General features: G+C 40.4%; 2 protein-coding genes across 2 annotated transcripts in view; both read left to right on the top strand.

The window, feature by feature from the left end:
• The window catches only part of LOC105279727 (basement membrane-specific heparan sulfate proteoglycan core protein), a 152441-nt gene that overhangs the window by 88505 nt on the left and 36124 nt on the right, over positions 1 to 27812 (top strand). Inside the window, exons 10-13 of the mRNA XM_026971812.1 lie at positions 7898 to 8005; positions 12000 to 12116; positions 13590 to 13703; positions 14059 to 14172. Of these exons, the coding sequence (XP_026827613.1) occupies positions 7898 to 8005; positions 12000 to 12116; positions 13590 to 13703; positions 14059 to 14172 (453 nt within the window). The remainder of the gene's footprint in view (positions 1 to 7897; positions 8006 to 11999; positions 12117 to 13589; positions 13704 to 14058; positions 14173 to 27812) is intronic.
• Positions 16020 to 21766, top strand: LOC109610993 (probable GPI-anchored adhesin-like protein PGA55). Its single transcript, XM_020031775.2, has one exon. The coding sequence runs from the start codon at positions 16593 to 16595 to the stop codon at positions 20256 to 20258; it is 3666 nt and encodes a 1221-aa protein (XP_019887334.2). The 5' UTR covers positions 16020 to 16592; the 3' UTR covers positions 20259 to 21766.

Raw genomic sequence — 27812 nt, 5'->3', positions numbered from 1 at the left:
TTTATATGCAGTGAGCATGTATCGTCCATACATGCGTCGCTGTGTGTGCAACAAGAATCGTGAGTGCGTATGAGTATCTTCTATGTGTATGCGCGCATTCTATGTGTATGTGTGCCCACGTGTACGTGAATAGATATATATATATATATATATGTTACTCATACACGCATCGTACGTGTCATACGCGAAGTCCCGGAGCGGCATGCCGAGAGGCGATTTTTCATGCAAATTCGCTTATAAAATCGATGTTAATTTTTATAAAACGATTACCGTGACCATCTATGTGACAATAATGTTAACTAAACTGCGCGGGGGTGTCGGAACACGGTGCAGAACTGCAGTTGACCGCTTTCGGGACGCATGGCCGAGGAGTCGAACGCGCTCCCTTTTCCTCCCCATGCACCCCTCTTGCGATCTATCAGCGAGAATTAATCGGCAAAGATTATCGATATTGAGAGAGAGAGAGAGAGAGAGAGAGAGAGAGAGAGAGAGAGAGACAGATCGTCGTATCGTACATCTGGCAAAAGGTACAACACGAACGCAGCACAAATGGTCCCGCGAGTCTACTATTCCCGCCATTTATCCAACCCATCGTGTTATCATTTACGTCAAATCAGGACGCCATATCAAAACTATGCATAACTATTAGGTTCACTCGACGTGCGTAATAGTTGCACACGCGCATGTGTAATGTCGTCGCGACATACCGAGATTTGCATTCGTGCATCGGCAGGACTTCAAAGTGCTTCGCGCACATAAATGCGCGCACATAAATGTAAACGCACGCACGTACACATGCAGAATATCCGTGCACCTTTTCATGCATTTCAAGTCGCACAAAGAGAGAGGAGGATAGGGAGGGTGCACTTTGCGGATGCATTAACGAAGTCGCGCGACGACCGCGTCGACGGGGGATGGACCGTCGCGAGACCGTCCCTTTTTCCCCTCGTGCGATTTACGCATCTTATGGGATCCATGAAAAATCGCGCGCTCTCCGGGACTGCTCGCCGGGCGGGCAGATAAAGTCGCGAGACACGTGCCCTGTCGGCGGTGCCATGGGGGACGAAACTTCCGCCGCCGGTGGTCCATTAGAAGCGCGCGGACGATTTAGCAGCCGCGGGGCGGCGGCTGCGCTCGCTTTTCCGGGACCCGGCTTTTAGGTCCGGCAATTTGATGCTCGTTGCTTGTCATGCTAATATCCTCAGCTTTATATCGCCGCCGAGTTTTTCCTGGCCGGCGTTGATACACGCTCTCGTGACACGGCCATCCCCACGGTACCTACGCGTCGTTGAGCACCGTGGAGGAGGGCACCATTGCGCTGTCACCGCTAAAATTACGTTGCTGTGACGGGATGAATTACTTAAGAGGAATCTTGAATGTGAGAGAGACATGGGAACCTGTCCTTTCTCGTCTCTCTATTTCTTTCTCTTTTTTATCTCTCTTTCTCCCCCCCTCCTCCTCTCTCTCTCTCTCTCTCTCTCTTTCTCTCTCTCTCTCTCTCTCTCTCTCTCTCTCTCTCTCTCTCTCTGTCTCTCTGCCGGCGTTGTTGCAGATACCACGGACGATACCGTGTACATAATTCTTTTATGGAAATTTCGCACGTGGCACGACACCCGGTGGTTCAGTTAACGTAGCGATTTCCTTCGATTTTCCATGCCGCTCACGGACATCTCGATGCATCGTGTGTGACTTTACGCGTTCCATTACTGCGAATTACTCGGTAATTCGAAAATGTGATTTGCATGACATTTGCATTAGAGAACCGGCGTGCCGGCTGTGTATCATCTTTGAGCCTGGTGGCTATTCGAGATGAGTAGACTATTATATAAGCGCGTGAACGATACTTAAATAAAGCAATGCTTGAACTGTGGTATTACGAGAGGAGGTCAATATAAACAACTTTTCTAAGCATATCCTGTTTTTCCGTCAACATATTCAGCTTCTGTGTGCCGCCTAATTAGAATTCCATTAAATTCCATAAATGCACCGCGTCAGGAGTAATACGCGAACGGCATTATAATAATGACACATAATAATAACAACAATTTTCATATCACGAAGCCGCGGCATCCGCAATCGCGAGAGAGTTGAGCGGTGCTAATTTAATGAAAACGCAGCCGCGGCGACCCGGCCGCCGGCTTTTTAATTGCGTTTTATACGTCGTAAAAAATTTACGCCTGCCCATACGAACATCATGGTCTTACGGGGCATACAATTTCCGAGATATAAATACGATTTCCGGATTCATCGCTCCGTCATGGTCGACGCCGCATGTAACGATTAATGAAAGTAGTCAGCACACTCACACACACAACGTTACCGACAAATCCTTCTTTACGATCGGTTAAACGTCCCGATACAATCTGCCGCGTGCAAAAGTGCGCAAACTTCTATGATTTGCTTAGAACCAGCACGAGCAATGTGATATACAATTTACATGCATTATCCAAATTAATCCTTGAGGATCTTTGAGCGTCGTACACTTTAATTTATTAAATACATTCCGTTTTCGCCATTTCTCTAAATTTTCCAATAAAATGCTCAGGAGATGATCAGATAGAGAAATCTTTTATGATTTTCTCTTGGTTTCCAGATGATCGTACGTGTTAATGTATTGATAAATTCTTTCCCACACGTGCTAAACAACTTACAACGTCCACGAAAATGGATTTTCGCGCGACATCCGCGCCGGAATACGAACAAGATGATAATCCGCGAGAGTGAAATATTAAGCGGCGAACGGAGCGTATGTAAAGTAGGCAAATGGGAAAGTTTGCGCGGCTTTTTCACGGCGGGATAGGCACAGACGGAGCCGCGCCGTAGTCACCCCCGAGTTAACGGGGCGTTCTAAAGATCCATGTTTACAATATACATTTTTATGGGCCGATTCTTTTATAGCTATTAATCTTAATGCGCTTAAATCGGAAAAGTTCGGAAATCGCGGTTTTCCTAGACTTTCAAGTGCGCGATATTTATTTGACATGAAAACCAGACAACTGACTGAGAAGACAGCATTTCGTATTTTTTTATGTTTTCGTGGATCCATGAAAGTGAATGCATTACCTCATGTATACATACATATAATAAATTATACGAATATATTATTTTATATAACAATTTTGGACGACAAATGTATGGTCTAAATCTCTTTTTCGTAGTAAGTCGCTTTATATAATACTACTTATGTTATGCAATTGGCGTTTATGAAAGTAGTTTTCATCATACATGTTTCTCAATTTCAATCTTGAAGCTGCTATTTGCCATGGCTTTTCTCTGCGGTTTCTTCCCGATTAACGCGCTCACACAAGGTGGACATCCACAAAGACCTTATATGCTAGGTAAGGTATACGACGTGCGGGGAAGTTATTCGTGTAATTTATGGCTAGAATGGCTCTCGACGATAACTGCAGCGAGGTCACAGACGCGCTAGCGTTCTTCTATTTCAAAGTGCACGCTCTGAAGTCGTTGTTATAAGAATACAAAAAGCGTCTAAGAGACGCCTGTGAAACGACATGCAGTGCAGGTTCATGGGAAGGCACGAAAATGCCTCAGTAAACTGGCGAATGCTGTGGTTAAATGTACACCAAACCTGTGCACCAAACATTAATTCGATATGCTGGTGATAGAAAATTGCAATGAGAAAACTTAACACTAATATTTAATATATTTGTCAAGTACGTTAAACTGATTTCTTTCTTCTTTCGCGCGACATTAACGAAATCATTGTACGACAGTCAATTAAAAGGAAAAAACAGTTATCTTGCACATTGTTATGCACAGCAAACATGTTTATATTTCTGTAATCAAACGTTGTAAACGTTTAACAAACGTGTCCGTCTCTTAGCATTAAGTCAGACATTTGATATTTGTGTAAGTTATATCACAAAAAAAGGTAAAAAGATAAGCGGAGAAATGAATTTTTAAACAAACACATGCATGAAACAATATTTTTATTAGAAATGACCCAGAATACCCAAAACATGAAAAATATAACTCTGGTATGCGATATATTAATATTTATTGATTCGCACCGCTCGCCCTCGCTATGGTTAATTTGCAAATTCCTTCAAAAGTGGAACACACTTCTTCCGGCGCATGCACGGATTACACGAAAACGTTGTGTAATCCGTGTAATCTCGTAAATGTGGTGAGAGCGCGTTCAATCGACTTAATTACTTTACTCTCCTTAAATTTACGGGACACAGGCGGCAGGAAGTTGGCTCGTCTGCTCTGCTTGTGTGTCGGACACTGCTTCTTCGTAATGCTAGCAGCATGGGGCGCACCGCAGATTGTCCGTTCTTCTTTTTGTCACGACCACCCGGTTTTTAGACGTATCGTAACGACGACATTAATATCGCGTGCAACAGCTCGTGCAGCTTTCAACGGAGCCGAACGCTCGTGAAAAGCAGACAAAGCTCGTGGAACTAACGAGATTGCGGACGCGTGTTTCGAGATATCAAGAAACGTAATTAATGCATTAGACACAACACACACGCACGTATACAGATTTTGTTGGTATTGTTAAAACAAGGTATGATTTTTCATATGTACAAAGAAACTAAAAAAATACTAAAAATATAGAATCTATCGGTAAATATCTTTTATGTAAATTCGTCAGTTATTAAATCAATTATAATCTCTATAAGTGATTTAATAACTGAAAAATTTATACAAAAGGTAAAGAAAAGAGCAATTTTATTTTTGCTATCTTGAAAATAACTAACCTTTTCTCGCTCCTTGTCACTACTCATATCTCGTGATGAATATTTCATATGAACAGAATATTGTGTTCTCGGAAAAGTCAAATGTCAGATTTTCTTAAAATAGTGTCACGAACTCGAAGATGACATTTAAAAAAGTCAGTTGTATAATAGTTATAAGAGTTCAATATTTTATCCACTCGACATTTTAAATTGGGAGACTTAAAATAAAAACAGAGCAGAGCTTCAATAAATAAATAAAATAGAGTTAACGATTAAAAAAAATATATTGGCGTTTTGAACAAAAATATGTAATTTATCTGAAAATCGTTGCAGCAATCAGGCTCGCTTTTATCACGAATTTTTATTTGCTTAGCAAATACATTCCTCGTAAAAAGCACAAGTTAACTCTATTTAACTAATTTACATTGTTTTCGGTCAGTTACGTAGTATCTTGTAATCGAAACGAATCCCCCCTTAAGGTATCCAAGAACTTTGGCGAGAACTCTTGGCGGTGAACATTCGTGCGCGAAAGTCCCTCGGTACGAGGCGCGGTTCAGGAAACGCGCCGCGGAGGGTGCACCGACTCTCCGAGTTCAGGATCCTGTTGACTTACGGCGCTTCCGGTCCGATGATCTGTCGGGAAAGGGGGTGTGCGGTGTGCAGTCTCGTTTAATAAACAAACCCGGGCGGTTTGATTTGCATTGCGCGCAGTCACGCTCTCGTTCCCGGTACGAATTTCAACACGCTGCCTCCGCTACTCGGTGGCCACCTGAGTAACGTGAGATACCTGCACGACGATGTAGCCCGCCCCAGGACGCGTAATGCGCCCGAGCTGAGAGGACTTCAAGAGACATTCCAGTCGCGCCTGCATCGCGCCGTAGCGTTGTTCGCACCCCGTGCGCGATTCATCGTCGAGCACTGCCATCGGATGACAGTCTCCGATGTCAAAGCATACCTGGGCCGTCAGTACACAGGCTGATCAACCCCGGGCAACCCGCCGTCGCCGCCCCGCGTTGCTGTCTTCTTCCATCGAGAGCCGCGCAATTCGAGCGGCAAATGCAATATTGTGGCCTCGCCGGCGAGATGCTCGAGATAAAATGGCACGGTTCCACGCGCGATTCGTCCCTCTTACCCCTTTTTCACCACCCCCCGACGATTTTCAAAGGCTGCCCTCCTAGAGGGCCCTTAGCTCCTTTTTTTCGCGCGTGTCGAGCGTCGGTTTACTGACACGTGCGTTTAATTATGCAGTTTCAGGGGATTCAACGGCACATACGGTTCTGTAGTTAGCGAGCATTTACGTATGGCGCTTTTTAATACACCTGCCCAGGTCTGTTCATTCCCGAGATGCACGTAGCGTTTGTGCATGGAAATTCTCGTACTTGATATGTGAATATTGTAATGTGAAAATGTGAATATTTGTTTTTTATAAGGATACAGTATGGACATCAGGCGATCCATTTTGATTTTCACAATATAACTTTAACAACCGTGCGCGCGCTGTACAGCTGCATATATTCGTCTCTGTACGCTTGCATGCTATATTTATTTTATTTCTCGCAATAATAGTTCCTATGATATTGCGTATCGTGCGAAATTGCACTTTATTCAACTCGTTGATGCATCGGTGTCGCTTGAATTTTATTATTCGGACACCACGGCATCGCGTCTCCCTTTTTATTCCTCATGTTCGACATTTATCCAGTCATTTTTGTATTCACGCGTTTGACACTCGCAAGTGGTGCTTCGTGTTAGTCGATGGGACAAGTGTGAATGTGAGATGCTATTTCGCGGCTCGAGCACCGGGAACGTGACTGTGCTACGTCGATCGGCGAGTGGAAACGAACGAACACGCGTCCGGCCTATGAAATCGGAGTCGGATTCGCGAGAGGCTGAATGTTTATTTGAAACGGGATAGTTGTGCGAGAGCGATTGCGTGTTCCTGATTTCGAAATCCGAACCCGGGTGCCCGATCATCGAACTCCGATCGCGCGAGCGACTAATGAAAAATTTGTGTTTGCGGTTTGACTATTTGACTGTATCACTCGACAATTAGTAATTGGCTTTGTGCGATGCGAGGGAAGTCAATAACCGCGCGGAGAAATCGAGAGGTGAAATCCAATAATGAAAATGATACCCATCAGCAAAAGCATGAAAAGCACGGAAACTCAGGCGATTGTATAAAATTTCTTATTTTTTTCCAATTGTTTTCCTCCCCATCGCGCACTCTTCTCGTGAAGAAAAAGATTTGAGCTTTTCATAAGCTGTTGTTTTATAATCTTCAGAAATCTTTCCAGGTTAATTGCATTATAATTTCAAGCTACAAATAAATTCATTTTCTTTACAGTTTTATAAAAATAATAAAGATCGTCTGTGATTCCTGGAATTAAAAGCGACGCAAGCTAGAGGAACAAAAGGAGGACTGCGATGTCTGTGCAGTAAAGCGCTATCCGACCTACAACCTCTTATCTTGCAACCCTAGCTGTGCCTCTTATTGCCAACTGCTGCACCTTTGAAATCTTATCCGCCGCTATGTGCGATCTTCTCTGAATTTATATTAAACAACCGACTCCCATTATTGGCTTATTCATGCGTTGTGAGACGAGATAGCACACTCTTCTATCCGAAGAATCTTGCGAGCACTCGAAAGGAGTGTGTCGCGCAGCGAATCTTTCTCCGAAATTCGTCACGAACTCAACGCGCTTGTACATTCAATATTTGAGACTAAACGATTTTTCATCCACTTTTTTCAACCACTTCTCGATTCTAAAGAAAAAGGGAATCTAACATTCTAGCAGTCGAGATAGCTGATCAATTATCGACAAATAACACTCGAGAATTTGAGAATAATGCGACACACATCAAGTGCGTTTACATAACTTTAATATATGTAACTTTTAATATTTTGTTAATAATACACCACACTGCTGTTGCATTTTGCACAAGTATTTATCTAGTACTTTCAGAGACCATCAGATTTTTGCATATTTACGATTTATTAATATGTATGATTTTTATATATCTCTAGAGGAACATGTTATATGAATGTGTTCAGGATTAATAAATATCCTAAATCGTTTTACCTTTAAAGAGAAACGTATTCAAATAAACATTGTCTAACGTATGTGAAATATATCTTTAAATGTTTTCTTCATAAAATTGTTTGCAATAAGAAGATGTCTCTTTTCTGTTTTCAGCTTGCGCTCCGAACGAATTTATATGTAGAAACGGCCAGTGCATCGATAGTAACAAATACTGCAATGGTGTGCAAGATTGTCACGATGGATCCGATGAACACAACTGCCGTAAGTATTGTTGCCATATCCGAAAGAAAGTACTGTCCACGCTTATTGTGGTTTACTTGCATGCGCATGTAAATTGTCACTTTGGACTTGTAATAGTGGTGTCGGGTATTAGGCGCCTACGGGTGCAGCTTTAGAATTCATGAGTTCTTTTATAACCCACTTAATGTGAAAGGTATTCGTTAGGTGAATTAATATAGGAGTTATATACTTTCGTGCGCCTTTACAGCATTCACAATTTTCATATCATTAACCCCCTTCGTACGAAACGCGAAACTTGCCGCGAGTAGAACACGACGATTTTTATATGCCTCCAGAGGCACATATTAATTGCATGCGTTTAAGATTGATAAATAATGATCATCAAACGCTTCTTTATCAAAAAGGAACAAATAATGAACGTGACAAACTTGCGATATCGAATTTGTCATATGAAAAGTCGCAAATCAGTCGCATAACTCTGATAATGAGATCATTCGGTCACGCATAAATCTACAAGATCCGCTTGCCGATTCGCAAGTATCTTCACGCGAAATCGTCACTAATACCGACGAATGCACGTACCAGAGTTACTTATCGTCGATTAACATTTGCACGTGAGCTCTGTATGCGACTGCGAAACGAATGGGCCTCGGCGGTATTACGATGAGCTCAATAATTATAATAGCTGTGACAATAACAATAGCGTGATCGCGGGGAAAAAAGAAGATAGGGGTAGCGGAAAGTTACGATGGTGGCAGTAATGGCGTTCTTCGGCCTCGCGTTTAAGGCCGTTGCACCCGTGACATCGACATCCGTTTTCCCTCTTTGTCCAACCCTGTCGACCAGCTACCCCACTCTAACCAACGTCAGCTTATTATTTCCGTCGTCTTTTGCGAAGGCACGCTTCATGACCGGCTCGCCGTGTACGATCGTGCGCATCGCTAACTACGCCTGGTCGTTACGCCCTAATTTCTTTTAAGAGTCGAATACGAGGAGAGCATTCTACGTCTACGGCATCGAAGATCGGTAAGTCGCGATACGCGGCTGAGAACGAGTCCGTTGGAATTTACGATCGTAATTCGAGCAGGAATGCTTTTTTCACTGTTCTTACTGAAAATTAAATCTGCACGGTTACCTTGCACGTTATTTTAATTTTAATAATATCGATCACGAGTTATTTGCCGGAAAAAAAGCATCACATCCGCTTTACGTTATAACGCAAAAGGATTTATTCAGTTTTGACTATTTTACAATCGTGCATCAGTATTCATCGATGCGACCGCAATTCCACGTGGCAATAATCTATTAACAGAAATAACCGCAATGAAGGACAACACGCTCGATGATTTACATGTGTGCGTCGTATTGACGTAATTATGTAACGCTTATACGCTTATTATACGGAAGCTGCGATTACAGGTATGACTTGTAGCGCACGAAAATCCGGATCGAGGTGGAAACAACCGCTGACAGAATTCTTATTCACGCTCCGGCGTAAACTATCAGGCAGCTCATTAGCGACGTTAATAACGCCGAGAACCGCGATTAAAAATAAAGGGAACAGAAGGGTGGATAGGAGGTACACCCCTCGTCCCCCCATCAAATCCGGGATGGCCCCTTGTCGAACGAGATTTACTCGCGTTTATTAATCCGCCCTAATAACCAGCCGCAATTTTAATCCGACGTTAATCTCGGCGGGCCGTTGCCCACGAACGTCGGGTACCGGCCCTTCCGTCATGCTCTGCCCCGGAATTTCGCATTTTCACCGCTTTAATCCAATTTTGATTCGTGACGGGAGCGTCGCGCCCGCCGAACTTCTCGTTCCACTCCGCGAGAATCGGCCCCGTCGCGAAATTGTGTCAGACCGCTCGCGAGAGTCGTCAAGCTAAATCCCCGCGTGAGATTATGTTTGTTTCTGTCCGCGTTGAAATTTTATGTGGCGTGTTATATGGCGCACGATGCGGACGGATAATATTTTAGGGGTAGCTGACTTGACACATCTCGAGTTCTGAACGATAAGTAATGTTGGAAGGCTTTTTTATTTCCTGTAATGGAGAAAAAGATTACACAATATTACGCATTTGTATCGTGGTATGGATCTCGATTAATTAGTACGCAATCAGTATGAAATTACGGTTGTATGGTTAACCCGCCAATTTCTCAAATACGTATATTCATATTCGGCGGGTCACTTTCAGATTGTTCAGATGCGTGAGCGAATCGCCGCGAGCGGCGAACTCGTGAGCGGATTGCTGAACTCGCGGTTCGTTTGCAATTCAATCGTCAAATAGGCGAGGCTTCGGGGCAGGCCTTGAACCTAAGATGATGTCACTGATGTCAGGGATCGCAGAATCTCCTGCTGTTATTTTGTTAAGCGGCTTGCTCTTTCTCATTCGTGCGTCATTGAAGCGCGCAATTCGAATAATCGTCGTTTAGGATGTCGTTTTAGGACAAATAAAAAAAGTCGCGAAAAAATTTTAAAACTTTTACAGTACGACAGCGCGATTCATCTCACTTGTATCGGTAACTCTCGTGCTGCGGAAAATCCGTAACAAATGAATCTTTTATGATGAATCGTTATCGTTGATTCGATTCGACGACAATTAAGCGGGCATGACCAAAAGTTCGTAATTTTACACCACCATTTTATGCGACGGGATGGGAATTATTTATTTTGGCGTCGCGGTTTGAACGCTGTTAAAGTGCCATTTTATTTTTCAGTAATTTTTCGATTCTGGCTTTCATCATTCTGTTGTACTAAATCCATTTTTTTCACGTGGTCGAAATGTTTTAGCGAGACCACGATATATATTTCAAGTAAGAACGACAAGAATGCGACAAAAGTGCAGCAAAATCGTGCAAAACGTTATAAAAACGTTACAAACTATATCAGACACGTGACTCATCGACCTATGACCTATATTATAACAGTCTAACTAAATTATTAACCAATTTTTCGTTTTCTTTTTTAAAGCTTTCTCGCGAATAACAATTTACTATTTTACAAGAAACTGCAGAAACTTTTATTTTTCTCGCTTTTATTCGTAAAGAACTTGACACTTTATTTCAATCACTGCTGCTAATGAGTTCGTGCTTGCGAAAGACTTATGTCTGTCTTATGCGAATCCTTTGCTTTGTGTATATTCGAGCAGTAACAGTCATTGACAGTGATTAGATATAAAAAAATTACTACTGGTCGTCACGCAATGTCTTTCCGTGGCGAACAGGTTTCTTCCAGGTTCTTTAGTCATTGACTAATCGTCGCCGTAAATTACAGTAGCGGCAGGTACGGTGATTGACCGTAACTCTTAATTCATTTATAATCTCTTCCATGAAATTTCATCAAAAGCGTGCTAATTAATGGCCTAGAACTCGGGTGCGCTCCCTCGCTTGACCACTAATTAATTCTTCAGGAACTTCTCTTATATTGTCTTACATCTCAAGGTTCCACGTTAGAATTTTCTCTGACGTATCCTAACAATCTCGGATGAAACACCAAATTACTCACAACTGTCTCGGGATTAGATTTCATTCAGGTCTGTTCTCCTTTAGCTGCATTTTCTGTATCTAATTTGAAACGAGCATACGAATGTTTCGATTTTGGAAGGAAAAGAAAGAAAAGAGAGACAGGAAGATTAATTGCAGCTGAGTAGAACAGACCTAAGATTGACTGGGCGTTACTTACATGCTTCCTGTTCGCTTACGGAGAAATCTAATTCAATGAGTCTGTTCTGTTCTCAAACACCATCCGTGAACATCAGTCAGGAATGCAGCTTGATTTACTCGTCGATGAAACGCTATTCATTGTTGACGATCGTTGTGCTTCCTCAGGCCATTTATGTCTCTGTGTTACGTCCATTCGGCAGTTTATGTCTAATCTTCGTCAGTGCAATAAACGTCATTCTTAGATGTGTTTGTACGTGTCATCTTTCGAATTGACCTGCATCAGCCGGGTCATCGTGCCATTCCCGGCGTCATAAATCTTCCCAGATTAGCCTAAGTGCAATTCTTACAGCCTGCAGGGAAGACCAGTTCGAATGCGTTCCTGGTTATTGCTTGTCCTTATCACGCCGCTGTGACGGAACCATGGACTGTGTCAATGGAATGGATGAACAAAATTGTCACAACATGAGTACGAATTGTCGTTATTTACTCCAACGAGCTGCGAGGCGCCACGCTCATGCAAACCATGTGAATCACCTACTCGCGTCGGAATGGCCGTGCTGCACGTGCATGACCTTTGCTCATTTAATAAGAACAAGAACAAGAACTCGTTTGACTTGTTAAACTGCTCGAGAAAAAAATATCGTGACAAATATGGGCGGCGTATGCAAACGCGGATATTATGGGTGAACATGATGGCCGACGTAATTGTTAACGCAGCATCACGGGCGAGCATGGTCACTATGAAACTCCGACGCCAGTGGTCACGGGGACACGAGACGAGGAGCTTAAACGACCGTTCAATTGGTTTTTTTCCCTTTTCCCTCCTCGTGAAACTTTACAAATCGAGAAAATTGAATTCGATTGCATTTCGTGGCCATCGTTCTCGTGTTCCCGCGTTTGCATGATTTCACAATGAACACGCATCACGCACACACGTACACGAGACACCGCAGCGTTTCGCAACACGCATACCGCGATGGTACGAGGTAGGTATGAATTCTGTTGCATCTTCGGGTGAGGGACCACGCGAATTTTTTCCCCTGCGTGAACGACGCCTGCACAGCATGCGGTTTGAGCATTCACACACATTTGTAACTCATTAGGAAGTAACGCATGATAATTTAACGCATCTCGGCGTCTCGGTTACGTCACAAGATTACGCAGGAAACTCGCATGAACAGGTGTTCGTGCTTGCAACAGCGTGACAGCGATTCTTATTCTTAATTATTCATGGATATGCGGTAGCGCGTGCGGCGCTCGCTAATTCTGCAAAATAATTAACGTTCGCAAATAACGAACAGTTTTATTATATTATGCGAAGCAACGGTACATCCAGATCACGAACATCACGAACAGATTCATTAATTGGAGCAGCGCAAATCATATAGTTTCTTACAGAACTGTTACATTCTGTAGAAATTTGTAAGAAGCTCGTAAGATTGAATTTTCTATTATTCCTAATGACAGGTTTTCAGATGTCACATTACTGCGATACGAGAAAAATCAGAATCACTATGATGCGAATATCATCAAACGAGTAACGTGATGCAACGTAACGCCTATATTTACTGTAGGTCAAGTGGACTTTTGCAAACGGCTGTCGTTTTTAATTAACTAAAGCGTGCCATCAAATATTTTTGGATGTGACATGTACTCAACTGATTATTGATATCACGAAATCGAATATACCACGGTAACCGATTCATATTGCGACAATAACCGAAAAAAATTTCTATCGATAGCTCTTCTGTTACCTTTTCGAATAGGGAATAAAAACTTTTAACTAAATCAAGGTATCGCTGTAAAAGTGCTGTCACCAATGAGGATATTTGTTTCATGTTTTTTTTCTCTTTTTTTATCGGTTTATCCACTTTTCGGCCTCTTTCTCTCTTGTATTTCATTTATGTATATTTTTATTTTTTATCTTTTTTTTAAATAGCACGATGTCGAGCGGACGAGTTCGAGTGCGCCAGTGGCTCGTGCGTCAGTAAAAATGCAAGATGCGATGGACGAAACGATTGTCCCGATCATTCTGACGAGTATAATTGCAACGGTATATTATTTTCTTTTCTTTTCCAACATGCGACACAACAAATTTAAGAATAAAATGAGCCTAATAATTATTTTCAATTATTCTAATTATTTAGATTGTATTTGAATTACGAATTATTATTTTCCAGAAATTATGCAATTAATTTCTTTGTCGTTATCATCATAGGTCAAATATAATGACTAGGAGAAGCTAAATCACTTTATAGTCCGCAGTATATTTGCTTACTGTTTACTAAAAATAAATAATAAAATAATGGTATATGTATATTATGGTAAAAGATGATTTCTATCACGTAGGCTGTGTCGCAAATTTTTATAACGATTTTATGTTTACGATTTTGTATTATTGTCTTCAGTGACCACCTGTAGCGGGGACCAGTTCCGTTGTCTGGACGGTATTTGCTTAAGCATTGACAAACGCTGCAACGGAGTCACCGACTGCCGCAACGGCGAAGACGAGAACCAATGCGGTAAGCTAGCTCACTTTTCCCTGCTTCTTGAAACGTGTACGCGATCGATTTTTATACTCCCCAGCACAATTCGCACAGAATGCACCAACGAGATTTTAATAATACGGATTTTTACAGAACTGAACTTATTTCAATTCGTTACCGCCTTTATAATCTTTGAACGTCATCATCGATGACGTTGAATCTTTCATTGCGGCACGTTCATGATTAATCTAGATGACATAAGATAATAATTACTTTTGCACATGCAATGATAATTTTACTGCAACGGTTTTAGCAATAAGCCGCGATGAGTCTACACCGATGCTTTTTGTCAAGTAGCGATTACTCACGAACGCTCAAGACAGGCGCTTGAGCTTAAATAAATCTGAAACGCGCCTACGAGACTTAGCAACAAGCACTTTAATAAATCTCGCGAGTAAACCTAATAGTGATCTCATTCGATCCTGGAACTTGTACTTGTAGAGAACTATCGCGGATAACATCGCAAGAATCGTGCGATCTTTTTCGAATTTTAGGAAAACGACACTTTTCCTTTTTGCTTGTCTCATCGCGAACGTTCTTTCACTGCATCGGAATAGGGAATTTGCGTAAACGAAAATTGCGCCACGTGCATTTGTGCCTCTACATAATTATGCGTTGACGGGCAATTTGAGAGGTCAGCGTTGAATACGCCATTGCGCTCTGTAATGCGAATGTGTAAACTTAATTTAGTCCGGCACGCTTCGCGTGACTTTCGATTTACGATTTTCCACGCTGACCGAACTTTACGCCTGGTGCACGCAATGCCGAAAATAACGTCTTTCCCCAAAATAGCTTAGCCAATGTCGTTGCACCATTTCACCTAATCCCGGTTCGGCAACCTAAATCAGGGTGCGCACGAGCGCACGATCGGAGCAACACGACAACTTTCAAGTATTATCCCGATAATGTATTTAAACTATTACGTAAATTATGACATTGCTATTTCCTAACGATGCCGGTCCCGTTTTGCTGCAGGAATTATTAATTCATAGCGAATCGTTTGAGCAAACTAGGTCCAACATCCTACGGCCAATACGTCAATGAAAATGCACCAAATGCATCAATCTTCGCCGCCGATCGGAGACAAATTAATCACATATCAACGACAGTAGGTTTACACTACTTTATCGTGGTTGACTTATCTTCAATTGAGAAAGTGGATTGTTGCCTTTGCTCATGAACTCTCCATTTTCTTCCCTTCATTTCGTACATGCACTAACAGCGCAGCAAACAGCACACCTTGAAACATCTCATCAGGTAAAGGTGCGAACATCCGTCTCTACCGTCCAGATGGTATATTTGAAAACCATACGTGGATCATAGTTTGACCGGCCTTACATATGCATCAGAAGTACGTAAGAGTTGTGTAACTAGTCTAGTCTAGTCCGTTTTCTGAACACGTATTTTGGACGGGAGATTCGGAATTTCAAAGGGCTTGCTTCGAAGCCCCGGCTTGTTGGAGGATCATGAGTGATCCTGAGGATGGGGGTGGGACATGGCTGACGCGCGTCAGCGGGCAAAATGCATCTTTAAATGCGCATGAGTGTGGTGTATGGAGCAGGTTGCGGAGAAGCTGAGTTCCGCTGCACGGACGGTCGCTGCATCGGCTACGAGTTGCAGTGCAACGGGGTGAACGAGTGCTCTGATGGCTCTGATGAGAGAGACTGCGGTAATTATACCATTCTACACGAGTCACATCACTTACTCTTATCCGTTATCTTTCTTCTATATACGATACAGACGTACATATACTACACACGATCATCTTGCATGATTAAACATTCAGTAAAGGTGTCACTTCTAATGTTAGCAATTAGCTAATTTTTAATATTTAATATTATACGATAGCGCTTATCAGACTTATAAAATAGTATCGCGCTGTCATATATATTGTATGAAATTTTAATAATCATTTTAGAATCACTGAAATTGGAACACGTTTAAAAAAAGAGAAATTAACGGTTCTTGGTTTGCGTACCAAATATACTACTTATATTTCGCAAAAAATCTACATATATTCCCGATTATTAACTATTTTTGGAAGATAGATATTTTTAGAAAAAAGGTAACTTCGGTTCTTGTAACCAGTGTTGTAGCCAGTGTTGTAACAAATTGAATTTTGCCAATACTTTTCTACTTTTGCAATTTAAAGCGCAGTAAATAATAAAACGTTTGACACTAAAATAACCAAGCGCAACCAACTTGTTCCTTATCGATCGTGCTGACTTTCAAATGTAGCTTCTGAGAATTCCGACAAACATTTTTGCCATTATATTCACCTTTCTTCTCACGAAGATTCCTTTTTAATCACGCTTATCGCAAAATCATGCATCACCGTAGAGAAGCACTCGTGGCGAAACTTTAACGCCAAAAAGTTCGACGCGATCGCACGGACGATGCCAGCCGCAATTTTCTATAGAAGAAATCCTACAGCACGTCGAGAGAATGTGAATACGCAACCCCAAACGACAGAAAGCGCCAATCGACTTACCATTAAGCCAGCAGTGACAATCGGTAATTCGATCATGGAAGCATTTCCGGAAGAAGCTCAAGTAGAACAATTCTCAAGTTCCATACCGCAGAATACTTTGGCATATTTGACAAGAATTACACCCAAATCGAAAAGTAACCAGCACAACTCGTCCCTGCAACAGGAGTGGGAGTACGTACAACTCGACAAATCTCTGAAAAGAAAATCTGGCATGAAGAATTATACGAACGATGCCACAATTTATTATTCGACGACCGATCGCACTTTGCGAAATTTAACTGACCAGTCTCAAATATTTAGTTCTTTTGATGACGTCGTAAGATCCTTGATATTGAAGCATAACACTTCATTGAAAGACAACCGAAATACAGTCGAAAGATTTTTACAACCTGCCAATGATCATGATAATGGCACGCGGAAAACGAATAGTAGCATAGCAAATACCAGCAAGTTTGATTATACGACGGAAACATTTAATGTATCCACTTCAAACATAACAAAAGTTAATTCTTTCTCTAATTCTAAAAAGAGAAAAAATAATACGAAAAGAAAAAATTCTAAAACGAAAAATCGAGATATTAAAACCAGAAATAATACTTCCTCGAATAAAGAAGCGAAAAAGAAGAGCAGTGACGCATATAACACTAATGCAACAAAATCGAAATCGAGGAAAAGGCACCAGAAAGTTGGTAGAAAAATAGTGACAAAAATTAACAACTCGAGCAAAAATAATACTGATCTTAATAATATAAAAAGGAAACATCGCTTCGAAAATGTCACAACAGAAGTTATGAAAAGTGCCTATGAGGAGATGCTTAGCACGGAAAGTAATTTTTTAACGACTCAACAAGAGCTAACCACTGTTACTCAACAGATCAATGATTCGATTTATGGATCCGATAGCGAAGTAGCACCTGCATTGCATCGAAATAATTTAACGACTAGTGAGGTTTTGAATGAGACAATTTACATGACAACTTCTGAAACAACGATAAATATGGTAAACGACACTAATGTTGCAAGGAATTCTAGCGTGAAAAATTCAAATCGCAGAAACAGAACAATTTCTAAAAAAAATCCGTCTAAAAGTCCACGCAGAAAGCATGGCTCCACTAATCAGAAACATTATGATGAATATTCTTCATCTACCACTACAATGAGAACGACAACAGAATTTGGAAATGATGTAATTGATAAAACTGACGCTGCTGTAAAAGATACCACTTCGAAAAATATTTATGCAGCACGCGGAACTTTAAATGTTGGAGAAAGAAATACACAAGAAAAATACATCAAAACGAAAAGTAGCGATTTGGCCACTAAGAAAGACTACTTTTTGCGCATGATAAAGAAACATCATAATTTTTTAAATTATTATAATAAATATAACTTTACAGTATCTAAAATACCAATCCCTGTAACTGAGAGCTCCAAAAAAATTAAAAAGGATGTTCTGGTGAACACAACATATGATCCAACGCAGGAACCCATTCTATTTGCTCCTGAAATATTTGTTACGGAACCTGAGACAGCAGAGATAAAAAAAATCAATTATTCCTTGATAAAAATAGAGAGCTTGCCGTATGAATCTCATTCTCCAAATGTAGAACTGACTCGGTATATCCCAACAAGTAACCAAGTCTTTGAGAGTATCGATAAAATATCAAAAAATCTTTCGAATTCGAGTTATACATCAATCCAGCGAAACCCCGATCGAAGCAAAGGAGATTGTAGTCCAAATAAGATGCATAAGCAATCAAAGCTCTCTAGAAAATTTCATGAAAATAACGAAAGCTTGACGACAATAAAGACCAACAACAGTATAGATTCTGGATTAATAAGTTCCGATGAAGAGTTCGATTCAACAACTGCAGATAATTGCACGTATTCTCTGTCAGAGGAAACGCGAGAATCCAGGGAGACTCTGGAAGAAGAATCAAAAAATGATTTCGACGTGTTCTTAAACTGGTCGAAACCATCGTCGACCACAACGAGCAACCCAGAAATCGTCACGCAGTTAAGCGAAAACGGAACCAAAAGGAACAACGGGCGCAGGCGCAATAGCCGTCGTCGTAATGATCATAAGAACAACAGATCCAAGAACCGGCAGAAAAATCACGATGCAGATCGTAAGAAGAAACACACCACCGTACGTTGGCAGACCGTCGAGACGACGAGTGTCGATTACGGCAACGATTATAGTCCAGAGTCAAGAGACTCTTCTCGTAATGATCCACGGTACGACAAAGCTGACGATGGTCAGAATAGAAGAACTGGTAGGAGCGACTGGTTTACCACTAATGAAACTACAACGGAATACTTTAAGATGAAATCCTCTGGCGTTGATGAATCCGTCACTGAACATCTTGCAAAAGACAGTACTCGAGAACTTCAATCTGAAGGAACAACGAATGTGAATCTCATCGCTGATAGTACTACGTCTCATTTATCAACGGCGTCCGATGGAAAAAGTCTCAGAAAATCTAAAGTGAGGATTACAACTACCACTGAAAGTAGCTGGTTTGACAGTTTCTGGTCAAGCAATAATGAAGAAACACCTGACGAAGAATCGATTGACAATAAAGATGTTACATCGTTTCCAGTTACTAGCAGTTCTACAGAAAAAGAGGAAACTAAAGAAACGAGATATTACAGTGTCTCTCCCAGCAATGATTTCACTTCCACGTATGACGAATCCAACAAAAAATTCCCGTTGGTCAGTACTACGTCATCTTGGAAAGTAGTCAGTAAAGAGGATGACGAGACGAATGACGAAGAAAGAAGCATAACGTACAGCACGATCAAGAGCCAAGAAAGTAACGAGAGAGGCACAACAGATAAATTAATCTCGAATGAGAGAAGCAACGAGAATAGCGAAGAAGCTCTTTGGGATTGGTTCGAGTCTTGGGATTGGGAGGCTGTTACGCATTCTGCAATAGAAGGTATTACGCACGATACAATCTCGGATCTCGATAGTGAAGAGGAAGAAAACGGAGACGAGAAGACGTCGTCTGAGGAGGACAACGAGATCGAAAACGGCGTCACATCGGCCACCGAGGATTACGAGACTGAACATTGCGATAAGAATCAGCACGCATGCGATAAGTACACGTGCATCGACGAGGACAAAGTCTGCGACGGCACGGCAGACTGTCCCAATTCGAGCGACGAGATCGACTGCCAGTACATAGACTTCAAAAGAAGGGAGCATATGAACGGAGAAATTGGAAAGCCTGACTACTCAAAGGATCTTGAAGTCACGTCGTCCGACGAATGCAGCCCTTACGAGCATCCTTGCGACGGCGGATGCATAAACGCCCTGAGCGTCTGCGACGGTGAGAAGGACTGCCTGGACGGTACTGACGAAGAGAATTGCACAAACTTGGAAGGTACACCCTGCACAGGAAGTAATATCTCCTGGGTGGTCGCGTCCTGTTCTTCGTTTCTGCTGTACAAAGTTTCTCGCCTGGGACAGATCAAGAGCGGATACATACGTCGCGAAACCTCAAGCGAACGCGACGTCGTTTCGGGCTCGATCTATCATCTTCTGCTGTACAGAAAATGGCTTTGAAGATTGAAATTCAGAATGGCTAATACGTGGACGTCTTTGGGAAACTGCTGAGATACTCTATCGCGGAAAACAGAATTAAGAGAAATTATACTTTCAGCTGATGGGTGCTTCATCCTTTATGTTTATGTCGATGTTACCATGAAGCTGCGGGAAATGCTCGCTTCCTCACTCTTGGAGTAACGATGCATCGCGACGAATATTGGGAGTCCGCGTCGCGTATTACGCGCAACGCAGCTTTGGGCGAACGTGTTAACAAAACGAACCCCTCGTGAAACGCGGGTAACAGTACTTTAAAGTAGAAATGCACGTTTACGTTGTGTCGTCCAACTTTGCTGTAAAAAGTATTGCCTCCTGTAGAAAGAGAGAGAAAGAGAGCGAAATGGCCAAAACTGAATTGGATAATTACGTATAAGATAATCCTTAAAGTGCACATTGTGAGGACTTCAAAGAAGATTATTTCATCTCTTATTAAATTATCTTGTGTCTTACTTTTATTAGATTACACTCATCTAAACTTCTCAATCTGAAAAAGGATTTGCAATTGACGATTGCAGGAACCAAATCAATGCGTGAATCACTGGCTGCGTTAGTCATCAAGCATGCTGCAGACAATCGGCCGCCAGTATCTTTATACGATCTTTATATGTTTAATGTTGAGTACAGTATCTTATATACATAGAACGATTTGATCGCTGATCAAACATCCGCAACATGGTAAAGCGCAAATCCTCTTCTCAGATATAGGAAGATCATTCCATTTTATCGATTTCATTCTTGACATCGTCATCGCGTTTTCTTGTTTTTTCTCAAGGAAACAGGATGCAAATCCACTTGTCTGCCATAAATCACAGAAAGAGGAATCTCAATAACATTATACGAAGTTACTTCCGGAAATAATGACAATACAGTACAACACTTATACTGAAATACTGTACGTTGTACACTGTACATTGTACACTATAGTCTACAAACATGTTGAGTTAACGATAAGAGAAAATAAAGGAATATGAGACTTCATAAAGAATCTTGAAACGCTAGTTAGAAAAGTTTTTTTTTAAACTTAAAAAGATGTAAGATTTATAATGCAAATGGATATGACTAACGTTAAATGTTTGCTCTTGTATAGCAAAAACACCGTAGTCGGATTGTCTCATATTTTTGTTTACTTTTATAATTAAAGTATTTCTAACCACTTTCGAAGGGCTTATTCACGATGCTTTAAGTGTTTAGACAAGCTTCAAGAATATCCTGTGTAAAAAGTCTCTTGGTCGCGCAAATACGCGTTTTACCAAAGACGCTTTTTATGTACAGATTTACGAGCCCTCTACTCATGCCTAAAACTGCTTTAAATGTCTCATCCTATGTTCATAGCTTGTACATAACTTCAACCTCGGAGACTCGCGTGTTCCAGTCGTCCATTAAACAATAATTATTTCTCATTATCATAAATTATTGCTTTAAGTAAAATTATTGTTTTAGCTAAAATAGTAGAGCACAATGTGTAATTTTAATATTAATATGACATATAATCATTCTATATTATTTCAATTTATATATATTCTTTTATACTTATTTAATTCGACATATTATCATACATCGAATTAAATAAGTGATAAATCAGTTATGATATATACATACGTGGATTAGACTATTTTCCACATTTGAATTCGAGAGTTTGTTGAAATTGCGACGGCTGAACGACGGAATGCGAGAAGCGAGCGTTGATTTGGAGGGTCTTTGTTTCTGCCGGTGATACCCTGTAGGTTTGGCCCCATGCCCTTCCATGGACTTCACCTGCGGAGATGGCTCTTGCATACCGAAGAGCTCGGTCTGTGATGGATTCGACGACTGCCCCAGGGCAGAAGACGAACTTTCTTGCGGTACATAATTACATGTATACCTTTCACACTATCTGGTTTTGAAGAAAGAGAAAGAAGGAGAGAGAGAGAGAGAGAGAGAGAGCAAAAGGGAGAGAGAATGAGAATGAGAAAAAGAAAGAGAAAAGAAGAGAGAAAGAAAAAACATGCATGCGTGTGGATGACTCGTTGATACAATATCACCCAATGTTATTTTAACGTTTTACGCGGCTCAGGTTTGAAAAAAGTTTTAGTAGAAACATAACAGTTTTGTTGTGTTTCATCAGTATTGTTACACGATTCGAACAATAACAAGTGACTGGTAGAATTTTACCTACAGAAGCGCAGCAATTGGCTTCGAATAATTGGTGTGCGAATTATTTATTCGCGCTGTTACAGTACTCAATTCGACAAACAATCCCATTAAAATAATTTGTAAAATGTTGCTAATGTATGCGCATTATTATGTAACAAGTGATCCATTTTATTATTGATTTTATAACTATTAATACAGTTTTTTAAATTACGGATACTTGATGACTTTGCGATAATAGTATCAGAAAGGTCAGTCTAGCAATGGTTTTTCCATACTTCATTTAATTCAGTCTTCATTTAATTTATCCACGACAGAAAAATATTTGATTTGAACGTGAGAGCATATAGAAGTTACGACTTACCTAACTCTCTCTCTTTCTTTATACCATTTTTTCGATTTGACCTGCTTTGCTTTTACTGATAACGCTTATCACTGAGGTAATCACATCATTATTACATTAAATAACGGATTTTTATTTTACATTGAAGACTCTAATGACAGAGTTTACATAAAACTTGGATCCTATACTAACACAATTAAAATAGACAAATTTAATTACAGATTTCAAGTTTAAATATTCAGAATAAAACTGTTCTAAAATAAATTAAGTTTAAAGTAATAAATTAAGTTTTATACGTATTATATATTCTAACCATGTTAATGTTACTAAGTTAGTTTTTATCTAAATGAAGTAATTATAAATGATAGATAAGAATAAATTATAGATGAAACATGAGAACAAAATCTCTATTTAAAAAGGTCTTCACATAAATATCCATTATATATACTTTGCAAACTTAGTAAATATATTTTGTAAGTAATATTATAATTTATACTGCATTCCCATATTCTGAACTTCTATACATTAAATATTGTAAAATGCAGTACAAAATATTTAGAGTACAAATTATCGTGTATATAAAATTGCAACTTTCCAACAAAATATCAATTAACTTAGAGCATTGTATAATTACCAATGCAAGATTCAATCACGCAATAGTTCAGTTATAACATTAAATACAATGTTAATAATATTTTAATGTATAACATATTCCGTTCTGATATATTCTTATTTATCAGATTTATTCTTTTTCTATCTATCGAATTTTATCGGTAAAAATCGGTCGAGGACATTATTTTTTATACGCATCGAGCCTGCATGGAAACCGTGCTTCCTTCCGCGAAGTTCGATAATAAATACCGGAATCGTCCGTTGGCTGACAAACGACGTTATAATAGCGGACCATTACACACATTTATAGGGAGCTAATAATCGTGTATCCTCCCGTAGAACCATAGTCCATCCCCGTGCGGAGGAAAGCTATACTTATCGTCACGACACATTTTTCGCGCAGCGCACGCGACATCGTAATCCGCATTAACTAATACAGTGAGTTATCCTTCACGAACATTTGATCCAATTGTGAACCTACAAAACGAGCTGTACAAACACGAGCCGAAATGACGTCCTTACGCTCCTCCTGTGTCCATTCCAATTGGCAATCGCCAGCTAATATATTCTCGTTGTCCCCGAAGCAGCTTTTCGCTTTCGTGATGTCATGATAATACCAGCAGAAGCTATCAATTGGCAAATTGGCCGGAAAAAAGAGAAGCGAAACCGACGATCATCGTATCGAAAGTGTTTCGCTCCGAGAAGTTTGAGGGTGTGTGTGCGTGGCTTTTCGCTTCGAGAGATATATATATACATATATATATGTACACGAGTCACTGTATGTGTAAAAATGTGTGTTCTCTGCGCATATGCCCTGCTGAACAAAACAAAATACAGAGCGGGAATGCACACCTAACCAGTTCAAATGCGCCACCGGGAACAAGTGCATCGAGGATGTCTACAGGTGTGACGGCCATCCGGATTGTCCAGATCGCAGCGACGAGGACTGCCCTCCGTCTGCTAACGACACTACACACACCACTTCGCCTACCACCAGTACGCTCCTTTTTCAGTGTGTCCATTGCTTCAATCATTTCACGATACATTCGTGCAACCTCGTCTAGTGCCCCGTTAAATAAACGGCTGGATTATTATTTCAATGTGTTCTCCACCTCGGTAGTTTAAAATATCGGCATAAAATGATCGCTTCGATCGGCTTGCATTATTAACTTCTTCCATTGACCGATTGTGTCAACGGATTTTATTAAAGAGAGGCAACTTTATTAATGATGCAATAAAGATAAATTAATAACGAAATAAAGATAAAAACAGTCGAGCGCATTTTATCTGCGTTTCTAAATTTATCATTTGCTAATTACATAATGATTTTTATTTTTAATAATATTGTGCAAGTATCTTTTTTTAAATACCACTTGCTTCAATTGCTTACATTCGTTATACGTTTATTGTGTACAACTTATTCACCGCGCTGTTGAAGTAAAAATTGGAAAATATCTTCGGAATGATGTCCCGCAAGTTACCTGTTTTCGTCCGCAATGTTCGGCTCAGGTGAAATCTTCTTAAGAAACTTTTATTTACGCGAGACAAGTGGATTCACCTGCTCGAACGGATGCACACTCGGCGATGGTTGCATTTCATTGTGCATTTCTCACGATCAGATCGTGACGACTGTAGTCGAGAAGGCGATTCTTCGTCGTCTTGTTGCTTTTCCAGCAAACCGATGAACATTGTAACATTTGTTACATTGTACCAAGCTGGGAGAATTTATATTATACTTGTGAGACGCGGGCACTAAACTTTTATCGAGGCAGCTTATCGTAGCTGGAGAAGCTACTACTTTTTTTTCGACGAGCAGTTTTCTCGACGACGGTCGACATTTTTATCGTATCACCCGAATGCGGAAGGGTCGGGACACACCGGAAACGCATTACCCCGCGAATCCTCCGTTACGGAAGATTCAAGGTGGTCGTCGACGGTATACCCGGCCAATCGCGCCACAACTCCACAATATAAGGCAACTTGCAAATTTTGCGCTATACCTACATGCATCGATATACATAAACAAGTAGCTGCATTGCGCACGAACTCGTACGCTTGGATGTAATAATGCTGCTTGTCGAGAATGCCCTTAATCGTGCCGCCGAATTACTTGCCCTCTACGAACCTTATTGTTCTTGCAGCGATTGCATTCTAGCCCTGTATGCTATGTCTGTCCACTAATTGCCAAAGATCCAACAAAAAAGAGTGGAAAATTCAGAGAACTTGACGAGAACGTGTGTTCACTGCATCGATTTGTCATATTTCTGCGATTTTATTTGCGGATTTACTATCCTCGTTTTACTCCTTGTTGCATTTTCGCTGCTACAGTCGCATTACGCATTTACGTAATGGAAAGTAAGTGCATCGTATGTAGCTGCAAGCGTATTCTTCAATTTCGTCTTTCGATGCTCCATGTCACCTTCTCTTTGCCACAAATTCCTTTGAATGTGCCTGTATGTGCGCTCAGACCTACCCGATCCACGCTGGACACCGAAACGCAAAAGGGAATGCGATCTGAGCAGGGAATTTCGTTGCAAGGACGGTGGTTGTATTCTGCTACGACGTAAATGTGACAATGTCTTCGACTGCCTCGATGGCAGCGACGAGGAGGACTGCGGTAAGGGTTTTACCCCGTTCACACGGTCTTCCTTCCTTTCCTCCCTTCGCATATTCATGTTAAAAACGACAAACATTTTCCTTTTTTTAAAAACATATAGAAGAACTGGCATATTATTATAAAATTTTGCATTGGATATGCAAAAGGTTTTCGTCGACACTTTTGACTTGCTAACATCCTTTTTTCGAGAATACATTCAACTTCTACCAATGACAGATAAGTCTGTAAATGTAAATTACTTTTGCGTATAATAAATTAAAGGATATTTAGCATTTTTCACATTAATCTATAATTAGTTTTTATATTACATTTACAAGTAACACTACCCAAGTGCCACTCGCCGATTTTCTTGAAACTTTGCACACATGTAGTACATCGAAAAACATTAGACACGTGTCTTTTTATTTGTGCTAACAACGCATTTTAAGGTTAGAAAACGCATTCGAAAAGGAAGATGTTAAAAAAGTGCCGATTTCTGCCCAAAAAGGTGTAAGTAAAAGGGATAGTGTTTTTTTTAATAGATTTTGACCTCTTGAATACTATAAAACAATTGAAAAGTGCGTGAGCGTTAGGGAACACCTTGAAAATTGAGTTTAAACATGGTATATTTAGAAATTCGGATAATATATGGAGCCACGACAAAATACGTCCGTGTGAGTTTTTTGGGAGGAAGGAGGCAGAGGGCAATAAAAATATATTTTGTGTGCATTTGTGAGAGAAAGCGTAAGTAACTGAGTACGGGGAAAGAAGGAATAATCTCATTCTCTGCCGAACCCGGAACCGCAAGGAGGATGCGACGAGATGTTGGGTCCATTTTTCTATTTTTTTTGTTTTGTTCTTTCACTGATCACTGATTACTGATTATTATAAACACATCTCCTTTTCCCCCGCCCCCTTTCCTCAAAAAACTCACACGGATGTATTTTGTTGTGACTCCATACATCATCCGAATTTCTGAATATATCATCTTCAAGTTCAATTTTCAAGGTGTTCCCTAACGCCCACACACTTTTCAATTGTTTTATCGTATTAAGGAGGTCAAAATCTATAAAAAATACTATCCCTTTTACTTACACCTTTTTGGGCAGAAATCGGCACTTTTTTAACATCCTCCTTTAACACTCTATAGCACAATGGTAACTAACGCTACTCCTGAGCGTTATTCTCTTACAGCTTTTACGACATTATTCTATTATGATTTCATTGTCTGAATGTTTGGCATTAATTTTACGAGATTCGGAATGGCAGATTCAAAATCGCGAACTGAAATCGCAGAATTTTCAAAACTTTTATTCAAAGTCAGTTTCGAAGAAGTGTTTTAGACCCGTGATTACGATTTTGGTAACAGTTATATCAATCTAGAGGTGGCGGATAAAAAATGGCAAATTCAATATGGTGCATCCAAAATGGCGGACCCAAATTCCAATTGTTTTAAATTAGTTTCAAAGACCATTTTTGTGGCGGTTTTCGAGGTCACTATTTACAATGTTAATAGTAGTTTGACAAAATTCCTCTAGATTGATATAACTGTTACCAAAATCGTAATCACGGGTCTAAAACACTTCTTCGAAACTGACTTTGAATAAAAGGTTTGAAAATTCTGCGATTTCGGTTTTTGAATCTGCCATTCCGAATCTCGTAAAATTAATGCCAAACATTCAGACAATGAAATCATAATAGAGTAATGTCGTAAAAGCTGTAAGAGAATAACGCTCAGGAGTAGCGTTAGTTACCATTGTGCTATAGTGTTAAATTTTCGAATGCGTTTTCTAACCTTAAAATGCGTTGTTAGCACAAATAAAAAGACGCGTGT

This window comes from Ooceraea biroi, chromosome 8 (assembly GCF_003672135.1).
Source record: "Ooceraea biroi isolate clonal line C1 chromosome 8, Obir_v5.4, whole genome shotgun sequence".
Classification (NCBI taxonomy): Eukaryota; Metazoa; Arthropoda; class Insecta; order Hymenoptera; family Formicidae; genus Ooceraea; species Ooceraea biroi.
Note: the sequence above shows the minus strand (reverse complement) of the source record. Positions and strands in the feature narration are given on the sequence as shown.

What these genes read in the sequence shown, in the direction of transcription:
- LOC109610993 (XM_020031775.2), top strand. Translation starts at nt 16,593, where the DNA reads ATGCCAGCCGCAATTTTCTATAGAAGAAATCCTACAGCACGTCGAGAG.